This window comes from Hermetia illucens, chromosome 2, assembly GCF_905115235.1.
Source record: "Hermetia illucens chromosome 2, iHerIll2.2.curated.20191125, whole genome shotgun sequence".
Classification (NCBI taxonomy): domain Eukaryota; kingdom Metazoa; phylum Arthropoda; class Insecta; order Diptera; family Stratiomyidae; genus Hermetia; species Hermetia illucens.
The window spans coordinates 101,437,708-101,457,010 of NC_051850.1; the positions used below are offsets into that span (position 1 = coordinate 101,437,708).

The 19,303-nt window shown below is 38.1% G+C and overlaps 1 protein-coding gene across 1 annotated transcript in view; it reads left to right on the plus strand.

The window, feature by feature from the left end:
* The window catches only part of LOC119649228 (fringe glycosyltransferase), a 215,841-nt gene that overhangs the window by 44,149 nt on the left and 152,389 nt on the right, over positions 1 to 19,303 (plus strand). The window contains exon 2 of the mRNA XM_038051287.1: positions 7,059 to 7,424. Coding sequence (XP_037907215.1) covers positions 7,059 to 7,424 — 366 coding nt within the window. The remainder of the gene's footprint in view (positions 1 to 7,058; positions 7,425 to 19,303) is intronic.

The following is a 19,303-nucleotide window of genomic DNA, read 5'->3' on the forward strand; positions in this document are numbered from 1 at the left end:
GGAAATGGAGTGTTGATTTGATTCTCCATGTAAAGGGATGACAGAATCAAAAGGATTATTAGTATATTCATTTTCGTACTGTAGATTTTTAATGTACTACTTCAAATCCCTTTCCATGATATTATCTGCGATAAGTTCTTCTTTTTGTAAAAACTCTTCTATTTCTTATCAGCCAAGCCTGTCAGAAGAAACTTTTCCTGAAGCGGTGGAAAATCCAAAAAATAAAATATGTAATATTCTGGAAAGAGTTTGTATTGATAGCAGTAATTTTCTTCGCAAATTTTCAATCAAAGAAATCAAAGGCATAGAGTTCGAATGCATCGAGTCCTGTTAAAATTATTATATTATATCATACATATATTACCTCTCTTACTATATGAATACATACAAACGAATGAAAATTTTATCTTTAAAAAAAGTAGTTTTCTTGATTAAATTGTTTCCTTCAGATGAAGTAGTTGCTTCCTGTGTAATCGAAATCTTAAGAGATTTAAGATCATAATTATATAAACGAAATTAAATGTTTTCAGTATTTTATTTATTTTATTGACCCATTTTAGCACCATTTCTTAGTGAATTGGACCATATAAATATACCATCCACGTAAATTATTTTTTAGACTTCAGTTGTATTCTTCGGATTTTATGTAGGCTTATGACTTTTTTTGGGTGGTTGTATTTTTATTTTATGGTCGAAGGTTTGTTTCGATCGGTTCGAACCTCGGTCACGTAATGAATGTTTGTAGTTGTGTCTGTGTTTGTCCCTCCAGTACCTCTCTCTAATGATGTTAAAACTAAAACATAGCTCATGGAAAATGGCTAGCTATATCTTATTTGATAACATGAGCGGAGCTAACAGTAAAAATCTATATGACTATCTGTAATAATCCCCGGCTAACATTCAAATCGGACGTGGTAAACTAAATGGACCTAAATGTAGAAAATCATGGGAGAAATTTGCGGATTATTTCTCTATTTCATCAAAAGCGGAAGTCAAATAAGTTTTTGACCCACTAGCTTGATTCAATAAAAATATAATCACGTATTTTTAAGGTTTTGTTTGCAAACCAAAACCTTATCAAAATCGGTTCAATATCTGTCTGTCTCTCGGTCTGTCTGTCTGCCTGTCACATGCACTTTTCTCAGAAACGGCTATATCGATTGACACGAAATTTGGTGAGAAGGTGGGAACTGTGAACCCCCAGACATGTAGTGAGTTATATCCTTCTACGTTGAGATTTACGGGGGTTCCCATACATGGAAAACGGGGGTGTAAAAATTGTTTCCACCGAATATAGTCATGTGGGGTATGAAATGAAAGGTCTCGATTAGTACTTTTTGAAGTCGGTCTTAGTTTTGTGGTTTATTAGAAAGGCGCGGAGTGGGAGGGGTGGGAAGTGATGATTTCTTTAACGGACCCATTCTCAGAAACTACCCAACTGAAAAATCTGAAAAAATCATGAAGCTGCCCCTATATGGTGCCCAGGCCTCAAAATACTCTCCATATCCATATCTGTTCAAATTAAGTTAATAATAGTATATTACCATATTTTTGGGAAAATTGAGTAAAAACCCCCTTAAGTTTATCCTAGATTTATAAAAGTTGGTAGTAGTATAAAATATAATATGAAGCATATTACCCGCAAGTTTGATCAAAATCATACTATTAGCAACAAAGTTGACATGCTAAATGCATATACATAACGGGCTACGTACAAATGAGATAGTTCTGCACTTAAATGTACTCGCAGAAGAAGCAAGCAAAACCTTTCATACCTGAAATCCCCCCGCCAAGCTTCCAGCTTCCCGAGTTGTTTAAAACAGCATTGTGTAATTTTCTTGATCGAGAAGAAATATCTTTCCGGCTTTTCTGGATTGATCGCATAATTTCGCACAATTGGCCCCTGGTTGCCAAGGTTTCCGACTCTAATATTTAACTATTTATGTAAACATTTATATATGAAGGTTCCAGATTCCAGAAGTTTTTAGCACAAACTATTTAGAACTTTGTTGCAGATTTCGGTACTTAACCCACTCCCAATTTAAATTCATTTAGTTCTGTTGTATGTTCTCTTCTACTTCTCTGATAAATTTTCAAGCCTTATAAAGGTGACCGAACCTGAACTGTGAATTTACGTATTATTCCTACTAGACTAGACTTTTAGGGCAAAAATCAACTTTTAGAAAACGGAAAAATTTGGCTTGGCTGTGTGAAAATCTTGGCTACTTGATTACTGCTTCATTGAAAATATTCCTTCTCGAATTGGCAGACAGCTATTTGTCACACTCCCAACGGTGACATGGAACTTGTTGGGAAGGTGAGAATTGTGAACGCCCACGCATACAGTAAGTTGAGTCCTACGTTGAGAGGGGCTATCATACATGCATAAGGAGGTGTTTTTTTCCGCAAATAAAGTCATGTGGGTTATCAAATGAAAGGTCCCGATTAGCACTTTCCGAAGCTGGCGGGGCTGGAAACTATTCATTTCTTTGACGGACCCATTCTCGAAACCTACTCAACCAAAAAGTTTGCAAAAAATCACAAAGCTGCCACTATACGGTGCCTATGCTCCGAAATACTCTCCATACCGATATTTGTTAAAATAAAGTCAATAATAGTATATTACTGCAATTTTTAGTAATAGACTATGAAACTCCCTCCTAGAATTATGAAATTTTGCGGCTATAATATAAAACTTAATCATACTAAATTGGGTGGCACTATCACTAACAGGGTTATAATAGGTCCAAGTTATCGCTTCAGTGCGATTTCTAAGACTTTGAATGTCAGTACCATGCGAAGGTGAATATTCTGACAGAATAAATACATATATAATACATTACGTGCTAGATACTAATGGGACAAATATCCACTTAAATGGTTTTATATAGGATACGCAAAACCTCTCATACCTGAACCGTCGCGATTTATTATTCAACATTTTTCAAAAGTTTGATTAAAGATACAATAAAGATCGATTAAAGGTACAGAAAAAACATTTCAAAGACATCAATTTAGTGAAACAAGAATGTTTTGCTCAATCCTCTCAAGAAGAAAGATTATTGACGAACGTACTGACCTGGAAATGAATCCAAGTGAATCTAATATTATTCGTCTTATAATTCGATAAATTTCACCCTCCCATTTATTTATGAACGGCAACATTTCGAAGTAGAAAAATCCGATATGATATAGCCCATCATAACTCGACTAAAGACTTTACGTAGCCCTTACAAAGTATTTAACTTTTTCCCCGGAATTCTACCAAATTTTTATTAAGTTGAGTTTGTGGAATTGTTTTCCAGCAATGCACAACTCTACTATCAAATTCAATAATATTAAATAGAACATCAGGGGGAAATGTTAGCTACAAATGTGCTTTTATTTTAGAAAATGGAGAAAATTAATTTGCCGCCTCAAGAATATTTTCTTCAGGCACTGAAGAAGAAGTTGAGCCAAGGTTAGTTCTCAAGTGGCAAAGTGGCACAGAGCAATAGACATCCAATGATATTTTTAAAGTCAAACGTCATCGCTATTTTCTCAAAACGGAATAGAGTACGTTTGTTTTAGATGCGACGCAATTTACTTGAATATATGTAATGGGGAACGATGAAATAAACGTTGCTGAATATATACAATACTTCTTCAATATTAACTGTAAAATCAACGTTGGAAGGCTACATAAACATTATTTGTGAAATCAGATCACCCCTTCATAATTTAGCAATTATTTTGAATTTGAATTTGTTATGTAATGAAGAAGCGAAATATATTAAGCCCAATACTGTTGACATCGACTATATATTATTCCTTACATAAATTGTTGATCCATGGACCTGCGATCATTAAGTTTATTTTAACTCTGATGCACCCACCCGTCCGTTAACCTGAAATAATGAGCTCCATTGTATGGAAAAGTCAATAACAAAATTGCCTCCCTTTCTTAATACGCCACTTCCGCTTTTTCATCAACATTTTCACGAGTATCTGTATGTGGCCGTGATATTTCATTCGTTATTGTCACTTATGAGTAACTAGTAGTTATTTTTCTAATGCTACTTTCATCGGTGAGCACAGACCGCAGAACAGGTCGATACCACGGTCGGCAAAAATAGGCTAGGTAGGAACCAGTGGTAAAATAGTATGGCAGTAGTTCTTCTAAGACGAGGTGCAACTTCTCTTGACACAATTTCGATGCCAGGAGCTGCTGGAGGGGAATCTGGCAGAAGTAATTAATATGTAAACTGGTCAACGTTCTCGATATTGTGCTCATGTTTGATTTTCTTGGTGTTATTTTTCTCCAAGATGAGTGAGGGAAAATGTTATGCTTCATTGAAACCCCCATGTCTTCCAGAATAGGCCGCATGAAGGACATTGCCGATAGCGAAAAGGAGAAAAATGCTACCCTAGTAGACTCTGCTTTTTACCCAAATTCCTTTGAGATTTTATCTTGATGAAGCAATGTAAAACTACTATGGCTGTAAGGTGCAGTTGCGAAGGACGCCCGTGATTTCGCTTGAGCGTGACAATCGTAGTGAAGTGATCCTTCCTCCTATTCAGTTGCGCATCGCGGATGAGAAGCTTACGGTTAACATCCCAACTACCATTGAAAAGCTCACCACTACCTCCTTTGTCATATGCTATATGGTAGAAAAATGTTGTGAATGTTTGGTGAATTTTTCTGTCTTGTTGTTTGTGCACTTTACTACAGTAACGATATTTCAATACATCCCGTTCATTCCCCGCGTAGCCATCAAGAGGCTCCCTGCTCCATAATTTTAAGGATCTACCTCCACGTTTCCGTAATCCGACAACTTCAAACGCGCCATATGCAGACACTTGCCGCTTAATAAAATTTACAGGTTAATTATTTGAAGTTTTAATCGTTTCTGCAGCAAAAAGGTTCTCCCACTGCTACATTTCAGTTGGAACATGGAAACAGACTGTGTCTTATGCGAAGGTATGCGGCTCTCTTGAAGTGCAGTGTGTCTTCTTAAGACACGGATTGATTTTGTGACCACAATCAGAGCTCCGCTGTGACAAGCAACAACGGTACCAGTCTATACCAAATGCATGGCTTAGCATTCATACTGGTAGATGCAAGACCTATCTAAATCTCTACCGAACTAAGGAGTACGGCACCCGTGTTGAAACGCAACACAACGCCGAGGCCCGAAGGTCTCTTCTCGCTTGAGCATAAACCAACAACCCCCATGAAACTTCCACTAGGGAGCCAACCGCAAATAACCGAGCTGTACTCACATACAACGGGAGTTCATCCGAAGTATGAGAGTCCAGGGACTATCTCAGTTCCCATAATATCAGTATATCCCCGATGAGGTTTCGTGACAAATTTGCTACTTCAGATCAGTCTCCGTGCAGACTCGGGTCTGATCGCTCTAATTAGGCCTTTGGAGCATTCAGTACAGCGTCTCTCGGTGCCCCCACTATGGAGGTTCTCCTCGGCCACTTGGTTTTGGTTTGGCCGACAGGGTTGCCGCCCCGTGTTCCTCACCGCCACCTCTGAGCACCAACTCTTCTGAAGTGCATGAACTTGCCCATAGCAAGTATCCCTTTCCTCAATATTGCAAATTGACGTTCGATGCGTAGCACTACGATGCTCCTTAACTTGGACCGGAATTTTGCCGATCTCGTCAGAATTCGTTTTCCATAACCAAAGGCCGTATTCGTTAAGTCAGCCCGTATCTAAGACGCTGTTAACGTTTCGCTAAAGAGAGGATTTCGAAACTTGCAAATTGTTATGATATAAATTTCTATCCCCTATAGTCATTCACGACAAGCAGGAAGTACTTAATTGTTTAATTGTAAGGAGGTATCATATTTTGAGAGCTCAAAACAACACATTTCTGAGCCCAATACTGGTAAAGGTCAGTGAAAATGTGGCCTACGATTTATTTGGCATTATACTTTATTTAACTGTTCTAATTTGAAACATAAATCATACATTAATAGATTTGGAATAAAAACGATTTAAATCTTATATTTCTATCTGTTTAATTTATTTGTCCTTCAAATTTGGTAGGGATGTTGGTTATGAATCCTGTTTTGCCTTAGTTTTCATTTTAGGACGTCGCTTATTAGATAAACATATCTTATCCTGGATATAAGGTAATACTGCTAATCTTTCATATTCAATCCAACTTTAGTTGAATTATAATCATTCAATACAATCATATGCAACTATTAGGGATAGAGTGATATTTCCTGAAATGTAAATGTTGCTCTTTGTCATTCGATTAATAACAATTTGGTAAAAAATTATATAAAATGGTAATTATGTCGGGGCGCCAAACAGCAATTAGGGATATCGAATTGGTGGACGCAAAACCGGGATGACTGGTCGGTTATTGCGCCGTTCATGATAATGAATATGCAAATGAAAAATTTTAACAAAACTATTATTTTGTTGGAAAATATGAAAGTTTTCTCTTTATGCTCATTAAAATATGCGATGCATATATATGTATATAATGTATATAATCAATAAAAGAAAGAAGGACTCTATTGAAAAGCTAAAATTCTGCAACACCGCGTCGTCATTTGCTTCACTGCTTGATGAAACGGTAGCCACACGATGAATTCGACATTATCATTTTTCTGATCATCCTGCTGCTACACATTAATTTAATGAATATAATTAATATGGAGTCTAACTTACAACTTAGAAATTAATTATAAATGCATTCATGAGAGCATACCAAAAAAACAGGATATCTTAGTTGATAGAGAATAATGAATGAGATTTGCGAATTGTATTTTTCCTCGAAATTTGCCCATCAGCTGAGGATAACCCTCAAATTAATATGCAAATTAAATTAACATCTTTAAGATATTAACAAATATTTCGATATTAAATTAAATATTCAAGCCAAATTAAGCTAAATCCAGTTCGAAGTTGGCCTTAAGCATTTTAGCCAGAATCTTTTTAAAATAAATTTAGCTCACCATCTAGCAATCCTCCTTAAACTAATAATAAAAATTGTAGCGTCGTTGTTGACTCTTTTTTATTGACTCTTTGCTCTGAATATTCATTACAGACAATTCAACTACCTCTTGAAGTCGCTCAGCAAGAAGATATTCAACCTGTTGTTGTCGCATCACAACAGCAAGATGGACATCAACAACAACATATCCAACAGCATCAACCAACAACTGTGATAATTCGTAAAGATGTACTCAGTTTCAATTTCTCGGATATCGAGCGACCAGATTCCTCATCGATCAGCGATACGGGTCGGAATCTTCTGCTACGCGGCTTAAGTCAGCGATCGGTAACTGCAACGCCCAAACCACCTATCACCGAGTTAGACGACATTTTTATCAGTGTGAAAACGACAAAAAATTATCACGATACACGACTCGCATTGATTATCAAGACTTGGTTCCAACTGGCAAGAGATCAGGTAAGTTTGGATAAGTTGTTCAGAAGTTACTTTACCTGGCAAGCAATTATTCACGTAGGGTAATCAATCGATTTATCATATTTCTGTCTACTTTAATTGATCAGACTTGGAGTGGACAGATTCGACATAGTTTGTGTGGATCATGAATGTTATTCTTGCAACTAGGTTGGCTGCTGACTACAGCTCCGTAGAAGCAGTAAAATTGTAGGATTCGACTTCTTACATAATTCGTTATCTAACATCCTCAAAAATGAAGCATGCAAATTCATAGCATTTTGAACCCTTCGCTTGCCTATATCGAATCTAAGCCCATTGATAGAATCTAAACTAGTAAAGTTTTGCAACGCGGCAACTTCAACCTTCTCCGGACTTCTATCGCTGGTCGCAGCAAATCAAGCGGTTTCCCGCAAGTACTGAAACGGGTACTGCGAAAGGTGAAAAATCACTTTGTAAGCAGTCAACTGATCAACGACTTTGCTCCATCCTCATTGAAATTTCAAATGGATGCTGCAATTCCATTCAGATCGCCAATACAGTTCGAGCGAATTTAAAAGTTTATGAGCACTTGACTCTTTCTTCATCATTTCAATAGGAGTTTCGACGATAATTGACAGGTTCAGAAGACGTTAATGATGCTGATTGCTGAAAGATCACTTTTCGGTCTGATCGATGTCGTGGTTCAAAATGTTTATTCACTTCATAAATAATGTACTCGCTCGTATTCGGATTACATGCGATTACGATGCAAGAATAATGTTTATCTTATCCGCGTTTATTTTCGCGATAAACGAATCTGATATTTACATAGTGGCTGTTATGAAATGATTGTCCCGGTTGAGTTTATTCCGTTGATGCAGAAAAGAAACTATCAAGTTTTCATCGTGCCACTATAACTGACTATAACTGACCACAATTTAAAATATCCACTACATGAATCTTGTTGAAGCAAACAAAGAGCGACGGGGCGGGGCAGCTGTGTTGATATTTTGATGAAGCCCTCTCATCTATCATTGTTTACTTAAATATTATTATTTAAATTCTTGGTAGTGATTAAACGCACGCTGCTGACAAACGATATTTGATATTCTGTCGAAAATATTTACATATTAAGTTAATTTATTGCTTAATTATGACAAAATGACTAATTTAGTTAAAAGACGAAATGAAACACATATAATGAAGTCTTTATTTCGAAAAGTTCACTGCTTCTTGACTATCTTCTTCTAATTATAATTAACACATTAGACCACGCTCGTGTAAAAGATATATTGCATAATAACCAGTTGAGTTCTCCGACACCAAGCAAATCACGACCTGCTCATATCTTATTTATCGGATAAATTTGAATAGCAGCAAAACTTCCAAAGAAGTGAGTTACTTGCCCTGAAATTCCCATATTTCAGCCAAATATATTGGAAGTAATGAAGGCCAATTCCACGAAGCAATATTAGTAACTTGCATAATTATTTTCAAATTATAATATAAAATAATTAATAAATTTAAAATAATCTGCTTCTAATAAGTTAATGGAAAGATTTTAGAAAAATATCGAAGGAGAGAAACATTCCAAGATACCTTAGTCGTCATCGTTAAACTCATTGAGGCAGCTGCACTATTAGCGCGTTGATTGAAGATCTGATTCGCTCCAGATACGAACTATTTTCTCATGTGAGGAACACCATTGCTTTATTTGTACGTGGTCAAAATAGAGGTAATCTTCTCTTCCCTCTTCCCCAGTTTTTGTAGGCACGTGGTAATTAGCGAGCTACATATTCAAGAATTTATTTTAATGGTGTTAATTTGAATATTTTTTACATCCCGTTGCTGTAATATATTATCTACTACGAAAGCATAGCCCAATTTTCGTCTCCATTCCCGCCAGTCGCCGTCCATTGTTTCTTATAGTCAGCCAACACTCAGGACCATAGAGAGCGACAGGACAGACGACATTGCGATAAATTTTAGATTTGAGACGTTCGTTGATACGTCAATCGTAAAGTACACCAGTTGTGAAACGCCAATTCATCCAAGTTGCGTTGATGCCATCTATCCGTTGCGGCTCGACGGTTGGTAAGCAAAGTACCGTTCTTGTGATTAACGCAACAGAAGTGTTCGATATCCTGTGTACGTTCGTTTCGGCTTTTGGCAAGTCAATACAGCTCTCTCTCCATTCCGAATGTCCAGTTTATCGTAAAGATTTTTATAATGGTCCGCTTGAGTGATAGCGATCGCGTCTTTTGCTTCCCGGTTGGCACTCTTATAAATTTGAAAATTGGCCAGCGTTTTATCGTCGAGAAACTTGTGGTAGAGGCATTTCTTTTTACGGACCTTCATGTCAACATCATCATTCCAAAGCCAAGTATCTCGGTTGATGTACCCCTTACCTCCCCCAGGATAGCAGAGGCCGCTTTGTGGATCGTATCTTTCAGTTGGTTCCAGGATTCTTCCACATTCGTAATGGTTGGTAATCACATAAGTTAGATCATTTTTTCTTCCTTCTTACAAAGTCACCACCATTTAGTGCGCGGCGATCAACGGCCGATGTTAAGGTGCGATGGTCTCATAGGGAACGGGTTTGCAATCAGTGACGGTGGTAAAATGTCGGCGTCTGATGAGAATATAGTCGATTTGTGTTTTACTGCTCGCACTATAAAATGTAGGAAGACGAGACAATCGTTTGATGAACCATGTATTCATAACTACAAGGATATGGGTGCATTACGCGCTCCAAATCCGTTTCCTCCAGGGCACCTCTTACCGTCTGCCTTTTTACCCACATGACCATTAAAGTTGCCGGCAATGATAATATAGTTGTCAGCAGGCACATGACAAGTCTTTTTATCGAGAAGTTGTCAGGAGGCGTCTTTCTCAGCATGAGGTCGACCTGTTTATGTTGCGTACGCAGTGAAGAAGTGAATAGTGCGATCAGCTGATATAATGATGAGCTTCATCAGCTGATCATCAAATCTTTCGACGTCGCGGAAACCCTCTGAGATGGCAATGCCTACATCGCATTGAGTGTGGATACTACCAAAATAGAGGAATTTATAGCCATTTTTACCGCGTTCGCGTTCAATGTCGCAGCTTTTGCCACCACACCATCGGGTTTCTTACAGAGCGCAGATATCAATGCGCTTTTTCCGAAGGCCTCTTACGAGTTCCTCAGTCTTGCTAGTTAGGGTACCAGTATTTGTTTTGTTCGGACTAACTTACTTACATCCTGACGCCGTCCATGCGTCAAGAACCCTTGCCCATTTCTCGACAGGACCGGGGCCGGTATTTATCTCTTTCCCTGATGTCAGCATTTTATTTTTGTTTTACTGAGGACAGTGCAAAGTACGTTACCTCAAACCCTTCTCCTTTGCCTGGCCTTGGGACTATTCATCCTACAGTTCTTAAAAAGTTTCACAGAACCATAATTTTTCCCTTTCAGAAATGTCTCTTTAAAATAACCATTAGTGATCGCGATTTAATTTACGGGCGCTACATGATCTCCATCTTTTTCCCAGTTTCTCCCCCCCACTTCCACCAATATGGCAAGATTAATCAAAAATGCTAAATGTTCCATTATTAATAATGAGTAGCATACTATTACAGCACAAGTTGAAATTTCAAATCAATATAATCGCATTGCTGTTCTATCATCTAGAGCCGGGAGCTAAAAATTGAGCGGTGCTGACGTTGCCACCATATATTTGTTTTGCCTTCATTGATGTGCAGACCAAGTTATCGCGCGGCCTGCTCGATCTGGGCTGTACATCTCGGGTCGTTTTCCCCATGATGTCGATATCGGCAACATTCGCCAGTAGTTGGGTTTAAACGAGACCTGGTTGTCTCAGCGGATTCTAGGTGGTGTTGTTATTCCAGCCCGGAACAACATGCCAACGAGATAGTGATCCGAGACTATATTAATAATAATTGTTGGCGCAACAATCCATTTGGGATCACGGTCTTGAAGTGTGTTAGAGCACTTCATTCAATACCGTAACGGTACACTACAGTACACTGTAGGAGGCAATATGGTGAGCATTGCTCTGGCCAGAGATTATTACCCCGATTTGACTGGCACCCGACGTCAAATCACAATACAAATCCCACTACCAATAGTGAGATTTAAACCGCGACCTTCCGTACGACAGCCTTGTGCTCTAAGCACTCAGCCATCCGGACACACCGAGGTATATTGGCCCCCCTATATGTTCTGACATTCATCAAGGCTGAGAGGTGGCGGCGTTCGATCAGCACGTGGTCAATTTGGTTGAAACTGGTTCCGTCTGGAGAGGCTTACGTTTGTGGACCGCTTTCCTCGCAAACCTGGTACTTGCGACAACCATTTCGTATGACACTGCTAATTGAATAATCCGCAGTCCGTTATCATTTGTATTTTTATGTAGGCTATGGGAGATGACGTATTGCCTGAATACGGGCTTCGTGCCTACTTGGCTGTTAAAATCCCCAAGTATGATTTTGATATCATATCTGGGACAAGCTTCGAGGGTTCGTTCTACTGCCTCTCCGACTTTGCAGTTTCCTCTATAGATGTATGAACGTTTATGAGGCTGATATTTCTGAATTCGCCTCGCAAAACACAGAGTGCATAGCCGTTCCCTTATGTTTTCAAAGCTGATAACAGCAGGTTCAATTTTTTCGCTGACTAAGAAACCTACTCTGAGCACATGATTTACTGGATGCAGGAAACCGGTCCCTGTCCAACGCGTCTTCTGCAACGCTGTTACATCAGCTCTATATTGGGGCAGGGTATCGGGTAGCTATCCATCTCTGTACAATGAGCGCGCGTTCCATGAGAAAAGGCTCAAAACGTTATTCCGTTTATGTTACCGAGACCATCGTTGTGTTATCAGTCCAGTCCAAGGTTCCTATTGTGGCTTCGTACCAAAGTTTTTTTCCGTGTAGGGTTGTCAACCCTACCCAACCCGCAGCCTTGAGGACGAGTTGGCGCCGGAGGCTCGCCTTCATCCTACTGCGTCTGCAGCTTTTCGCTAAAAAAGAGCTCCCAGCGGTTACCATATGGAGGTGGAGATAGGGTTTGGCAATTTGTTGATGTTGGTCCAACAGGTTTTATGCTCCTCTTAGCTGGTGAAGTTTAAAGGCAAAGTAATAGTTACGTAACATGTACTCAACTGAATGAAAATTACAACCAAACTGTCTCAAGTCCTTAAAGTCGACCTTCTTGGATAAGAACTTTGCAAATCTTCCCCAATACGAAAGTTCCTCTAAAAAAGTATATGCATCTATCTGAATTCTAAAAGGTTTGTTTTTCGCTTAAGGTCTCTACTGTGCGTCCATGATTGTCGTCAAATTGTTTCTCAATATCCAGAGGTTTTGTGATGAGGTTCAAAGTAGTTTTATTGTCTCGGTTGAATAGGAATCCCAATGGAGGTTTGTTATCCGCCAGTCCGGCGTTTGATGCTGTCCCATCAGATTTAAGAATATTTAGAGAGCACAGCGCATCTATACACTTACCATTTAAATTTGACATTTGAGAGTGTAGACGTAATGTTCCATTTGTCTTCTGTTTTAGAGAACTCATGAGAGGTGAATTGAGTTCCATTGTTGCTGAGAGAGTTGCGACATAACTTAGCATATGAACAATTTGTTTAGGACAGCAATGGTAAAAGCGTTCAAATATTGAGGATGGATAATAACAATAGTTTGCAGCGAGTTTCCTTCTAATTTTTCGGATTAATTCTATTGGTATTCGATGAAATCCTGCTTTCTAGTTGAATATAGTTTCGGGTGCAGTTGACTGGGTTCGTCATTGAACCAGCCATGGATGAAACCATGATATATTTCAACTGATGTGTGGATGTCAGGCAACGCCAGATCCAAATCGTGGAAAGCAAGCTAACTTTCAATCATACTTTTGCTTGCCGCAAAGTTAATCAAATGCTGTCTATTCAATGTATCATTTGAAGTCTGATTTTTGCGCTAACGCCTTGTAGTATCATTTTCAGGTCCTTCAAAGGCCATGTATAAAAACTATAATATGTTTAAAGCAAGTGCTGGATAACGATTGGCTATGAATTCTTGCCTTTTCATCTTTTTATCTTTTCAATGAATTCACTAGCAAAAATAGGAGTAATTAACTGCCCCCTGTTAGGTACTGCAGATTTCTGTGGAAACAAACAAGACAATTTTTGCCAGAAGCCACAGTCTTTAGATAAATTAGAAACAGTTTGATAATCTGATTAATACCCACAATTCTGGTCGACCATTTGCAATAAAACACAATTACGTCTCCATCCATAATGTCTGTTCAGGATTTTTTTTTTATCCAACGGAGGTGTTCCTACACATGTTTACATGTTTACGAGGACACCTCGAAAAATGGCAAACGAGTTTTTATATCCATTGTGTAGTAGAAGCATTTCTATACACATTGGAAAACGGTGGTAAGTATAAAGTATAAAATGTTAGTGCAGATTGATATGATTTCAGCACAATTTCCTATAGTTTTACTCCACCTATCTCATATGCCCCCAAACCGAAATTTGAGCCACTTCACTGAATGATGAATTTTGTATTCCTATCAATTTTCGAAATTTGCAAACGCACTTTTATTGTCTTCCTTCGAAAGTTTAATTATTTTTCATGGTAGTATGATGATGTTCAATGAGAAAATGATAAATTCTTTCTGGAGGGGACCACATGTCTCCCTCATCCATCGCAGCCCCCAGTTCTGAATCCAAGTTAGTTCATTTTCGGTAATTTTACCTGCAATGAATGGATAAAAAAGCTAGGGAATCCACAACTTTGGTTTCTTCGAATCACTAAAAATATTGCGAATTTTAACGGAAGGCCAGATATTGTAATAAACAAACTATTCGGAGAGTACTGAGATTCTGAGGGACACAGATTGAAGAAAGGGCTACATTACTGTAAAAAGATATATCTGAAAGGAAACTAGTTATGCTATGCGAAAGAAATCACTTTCTCGACAATAAAGGATTTCTGGGCGAAATTAATTTCAGAATTCTGACAAGGGTTGCAGAATCCAACGCTATTCACTACGTAAACAAGTAATTTCATAATCCAAAAGCATTCGCCAAACACGTCAAAGTGCATACCCTTTTCAGTATATTCCGCTTGCACGTATGCAGTTTCGATACCAACCACAGAGAAATAATTAAAATTTATTACGTTACCGACAATTTAATGCTGCTCCATAATTGGAAGATCCGTTTCCCTTTTATTATATTGTACCCAGACTTCACATATTTTCGTTAATAATCCTATGCGCCAATCAGAAAATTCATCAAAATTTTCCCTCTATATTGTGTTATTATTTTCCAGGACTCTTTTACCTCGAAAGTTTCACTCTCGTGTTTCCTATTTTCCTATTATAACTGGGTTGTATGTGACGAATTAACAGGGATACAGTCATATACAGTCAACGGATCGGCCATTCGTCGTTTCAGTGATATACGCAAAGGACGGATATCAAATCTGCAAGTATGAAATTGTTTCATTAATCTTCATTGAACATCGTATCTGTTTTCGTCGCTTCGGACAGGATGTCATTAATCACTTTTAATAAAGGAGACCGAGCAAATAAAACTTTGTATGTTGGGCATGGAAGCAAGTGAAAGAATTGGATGAGGAACTGAAATAGACGAGACTCCATTGTAAGCTTTTTATCGGTAGCACCAATGTGAACGAAATGGATTTTATTTGTTGTTGAATATTAAAACGTAATATTTGTTCAGCAGCAAATGCACAAAATGATTTTTTACGTCTAGTTAGACATGTGAACTTGGGGACGTACTTATATGTACGTACATATGTGGATAATTGAATGCTGGTAATTTCGATAAATGGTTATCATGTAGTGGCGAATATCTTATTATTGACAATCTCTCCTGTGGTTGTAACAAGATTAATGTTGTGAAACTGGCTGTGATGTTACCGGAGATTAATACGAAATGCTGGCACTTGTAAGAACTTTAAAGGAGGTTTGGATGCGTTTTTTGGAGTGACTTGACAAAGATATACCTAGTTTCCATTAAACGTATCTGTTCGCTATAAATACATTTAAAACTTCCTATATAGTGCATCCCAATGATTTTCGTATCTCTGTTCATCATTAAGAAATGTTATGCACCCAATGTAACATTTTAGGCTCAAATAACTGGGTTAAATTTAATTTTCTAGGGATCAACCAAGCTTAACTTAATCAATTGGAAAATAGCTTACGTGTATGGCCTAAATCTTCCTCCTATCGAGCCGCTTGATGTTTGTTTCTTAAATAGCAACGATATCTTCGTTTACTGTTAGGCAGCTTTGAATCCCTTTGATTCATCTTTATGAAGATAGGAATTAAATGAAAAGTCAAGTGTCAAAATGTACAAATAATGAATAATACACCTACACAAACTTATGCCTGCAACATAAGCTCATCAGCTTTTTGTTAGTATTTAATGTGGTGGATATAAGGAGGTAGTTACCCGGCCGTGAATCTGAACATCTCAACGAATGTACAGATGCGCCCACAGTCATAAAAGGTGATTCCTTACAGATTACTAAAAATTCAAGTTGAAAAAATAAACAAACATCCGTCTACGAAGTCCAACAGTTCTGGTAGAAATATCCCTGAAGCAATGCGGAGATAATCCACGTGCAGAAAATTCTGCTATTATCAATTTACAACCATGATTAAGCTCCCCAACAACACAACCGGTGGCTTTAACTGTAGAGGTCCGGCAGTTTTTACTATCTGGTAATCCACGTTGAATTCTGACTACTTTAGTACATCATCCATTTTCAATCTTAAAAGTAATCAGTCCAATAGTGTGGAAGTCCAACCACAGTTGGTATTTGGTATCTCATCGAAACTTAAATACCTCGAGAAGGAGTTGAGTTGTGACAAATGACTAGTAAGCAGAGTGTCCATTGTTGTCATTTCCAGCATTTGCAATTGAGCCTTTACCAATAATCATTGCCTGAGCAAATCCCCCACCCCCACAACATTCGTGTAGGACATCGAGTTATTGCTGGTGGATGTTTCACTGCTTGCTGTCAACTTCTGGGTGTATAATTCATTCAACTGTCTGTCTGGTTTGTTTAGAATTTTGAAATCGTCAAACATGTCCTTTCTTTTTGCTTTTTAAGCCATACATACCGTACGAGCCGGATACTTTACTTTCCTGGATAAACTTCCTGAAGTAATCGGACTCCCTCTGCATAAATATCTCTCCAGGATATCATATTTACAGCCATCGCAACATTTATCATATAAAGCAGTTCATATTTTTGCATACCACGAGTCCTGCGGAGAAGCATATCGTATTTTACCCGGCAGCGATTCATGTATTCCATTCCAATCCCAAATTGAATAGAACAAAAGCAAATCTTGTAGATATGTTTTAAATTTTTCAAGTAAATGCAAGGCAACAGTTGGTGCCTTTCTAAGCGGATTCAAACACTACGTAATTGTAGCCGAATTCAACTCCTCGTCTTTCAATCCCACGAAAGAGATTAGGGTGGGCAATTTAATCGGCTCGCTTGTACCATATTTTTTAAAGAAGTCAATAGGGGGTTTTTTACCTACCTTTTAGGATAGAACCATAGATAACTTCAAGCGGTTAGAGAAGACTGCATTTATCGCTCACATTACACCAATCAATTAAAAAGTAGACATAATAACTTCTCCTGGTTTAATGAGGACTATGCAAGGCAACTCATGGCAAAGACGCTGTTTACCGGACTTCCAAATCGACCTTGTGGATGAATCAGATATATAAGACTCCTCGTAGAAACTTCGCTTGCAGAATCATGTGACCAGAGATTACATTTAATTGTTCGTCCACAAAATCCTTAGTAAGAAATGCTTATTCCAAATAGGTATCAAACATCAAAAGCGCGTTCCAACAACGAGACCGTTATAGTCTTATCCGTTTATCAACTGCTTATCCTGTTAATAACCTAAAATTTGAAGATCGCATTTCATACTCTCTTAATTGAATATGTGAGTTCCTCCGAAATTATTACCTGCTTTCTTTTCATCTACTTCGATTTCCTACCCTCCTTCAAATGTAACATTCCCTTTTTTACCCTATGTGTTTTACTTTCCTCTTCTTCATCCCACCATTGTCGAATTTCTCATCTATAGTCTTGATATAAATATTATAGCTTTTAGGATCTTGATTGTCTTCAGCGTATTTCCTTTCCCCATTCGTTAATTTTTAACGAAACTTTCTAAAAGCACCTATCCAAATAAATAGAAGAAATCTCCCTTACACAAAAGAGGCCGAAACGTATCGCTCCTCTGTTTTTTGTCCAAAATTCATGTGAAGCATGTCGAAGAATCCCTTTCGTTTTATATCAGGTATTTCATCACGAGTGAACAGAAGGCTGTCCACCGTAACCAACTTATTGTAGTTTACCACTTTTAACACTGAACTCCAAAATAAGAAGAGATCTACACTGAATTCTTCAGAGCTTTGGATTCGGTTGACCATTGCCATTGCTAGTCAAGCTAAAGCTCGATTATTGTTTAGTATGATTAGAGAATAAGTTGCTCTCCATTTGGTCCGGTCCAACATCAAGTGGATGTGGATTTGGGATCCCTCATTATCTTAGCCAATAATCTAGCTTTAGCCTAACTTAGGCGGTTTAACTTGGATATAATTCGCACCCTTCTCATGCTTTTGCGAATATATTAATTAGTGTTTTCCACCTGTTGCCACTTTCGGTCCCGCTGCTCCCAGAGCAGAGGTGAGCCAGCGTCTGATGAGTTGCCTCTGCCCTGGACGAAACCGTTCGTCCCTAATTTTGAACTTTTTCAAGGTTCCTAGCCCAGCCATATTTTCACTAATAATGGAAATCATTTATATAGCGAAATTTAACAAAGCTCTCAAAGGTCATTTTAGATAAAAAGAACTGTTTTTTTAGATTATCAGTATTCTAAATTTCAACCAAATTCCGCACCATGTTGTATAATGTCACAAGTCAAGTCAAGAAACTGTAGACCAGCTCATCAAACTATCAAAGTTCATTTCGGCGGTGAAATATCAAGAAGGACGGACGAATATTGTTCCGTGCCTTGCTAAACAAAAAGTGCGCTGAAAGGCGAAATCCGGTTTCTTTCCAGTTAGGCTGATATTGTGCGGATCATTTCGTTATAACTTAACACTTATGAAGCATAAACTCCAATCTTAATTCATAATGTATGATTGCGCTCGAATTTTGTGTCACTGTTATTCATTTTTACGGCTTTGTGTAAAACAAAACCTTATTAAAATCGGCTTTCTGTCTGTCTGTCTGTCCATCACACGCGTTTTTCTCGGAGACTGTGGCAGCGCTTTACACAAAATTTGGTGGAAAGGTGGAAATTGTAAACGCTTACGCATACATGAGTTATATTCTTTTATGCCGAATATAAGTGGGACCCCGTACATGCAAGAGGGGGATGTAAACTTTTTTCAGCAAAAATTGTCACATTGTCAAATGAAAGGTCTCGAGTAGTACTTTCCGAAACCGGTCCTATTTTTGACATTTGTTGGAAAGATGGGAGTACGAGGTGGCGAAAGTGATCATTTTTTTTAACGGATTCGTACTCTATCCAAGGGAAAAATCTGAAAACAATCAGTAGCCTACCACTATATAGTGCCTGGGCTGCGAAATACCTTCGATACCGATATTCGTTCAAATAAAGTTAATAATAATATATTGCTATAATTTTTAGTAAATGGCTGCGAAACCCCCTTTGAGTTCATCTTAGCACCACGCAGTGATATAGGCTACAATATAGAGCATGGTCCTACCACGTTCGGTGGAAATCACACTATTACTAACAAAGTTATAATAGGTCATAGTTGTCATTTCTTTGCAAATTCAAGACTATGAATGTCAATATCACC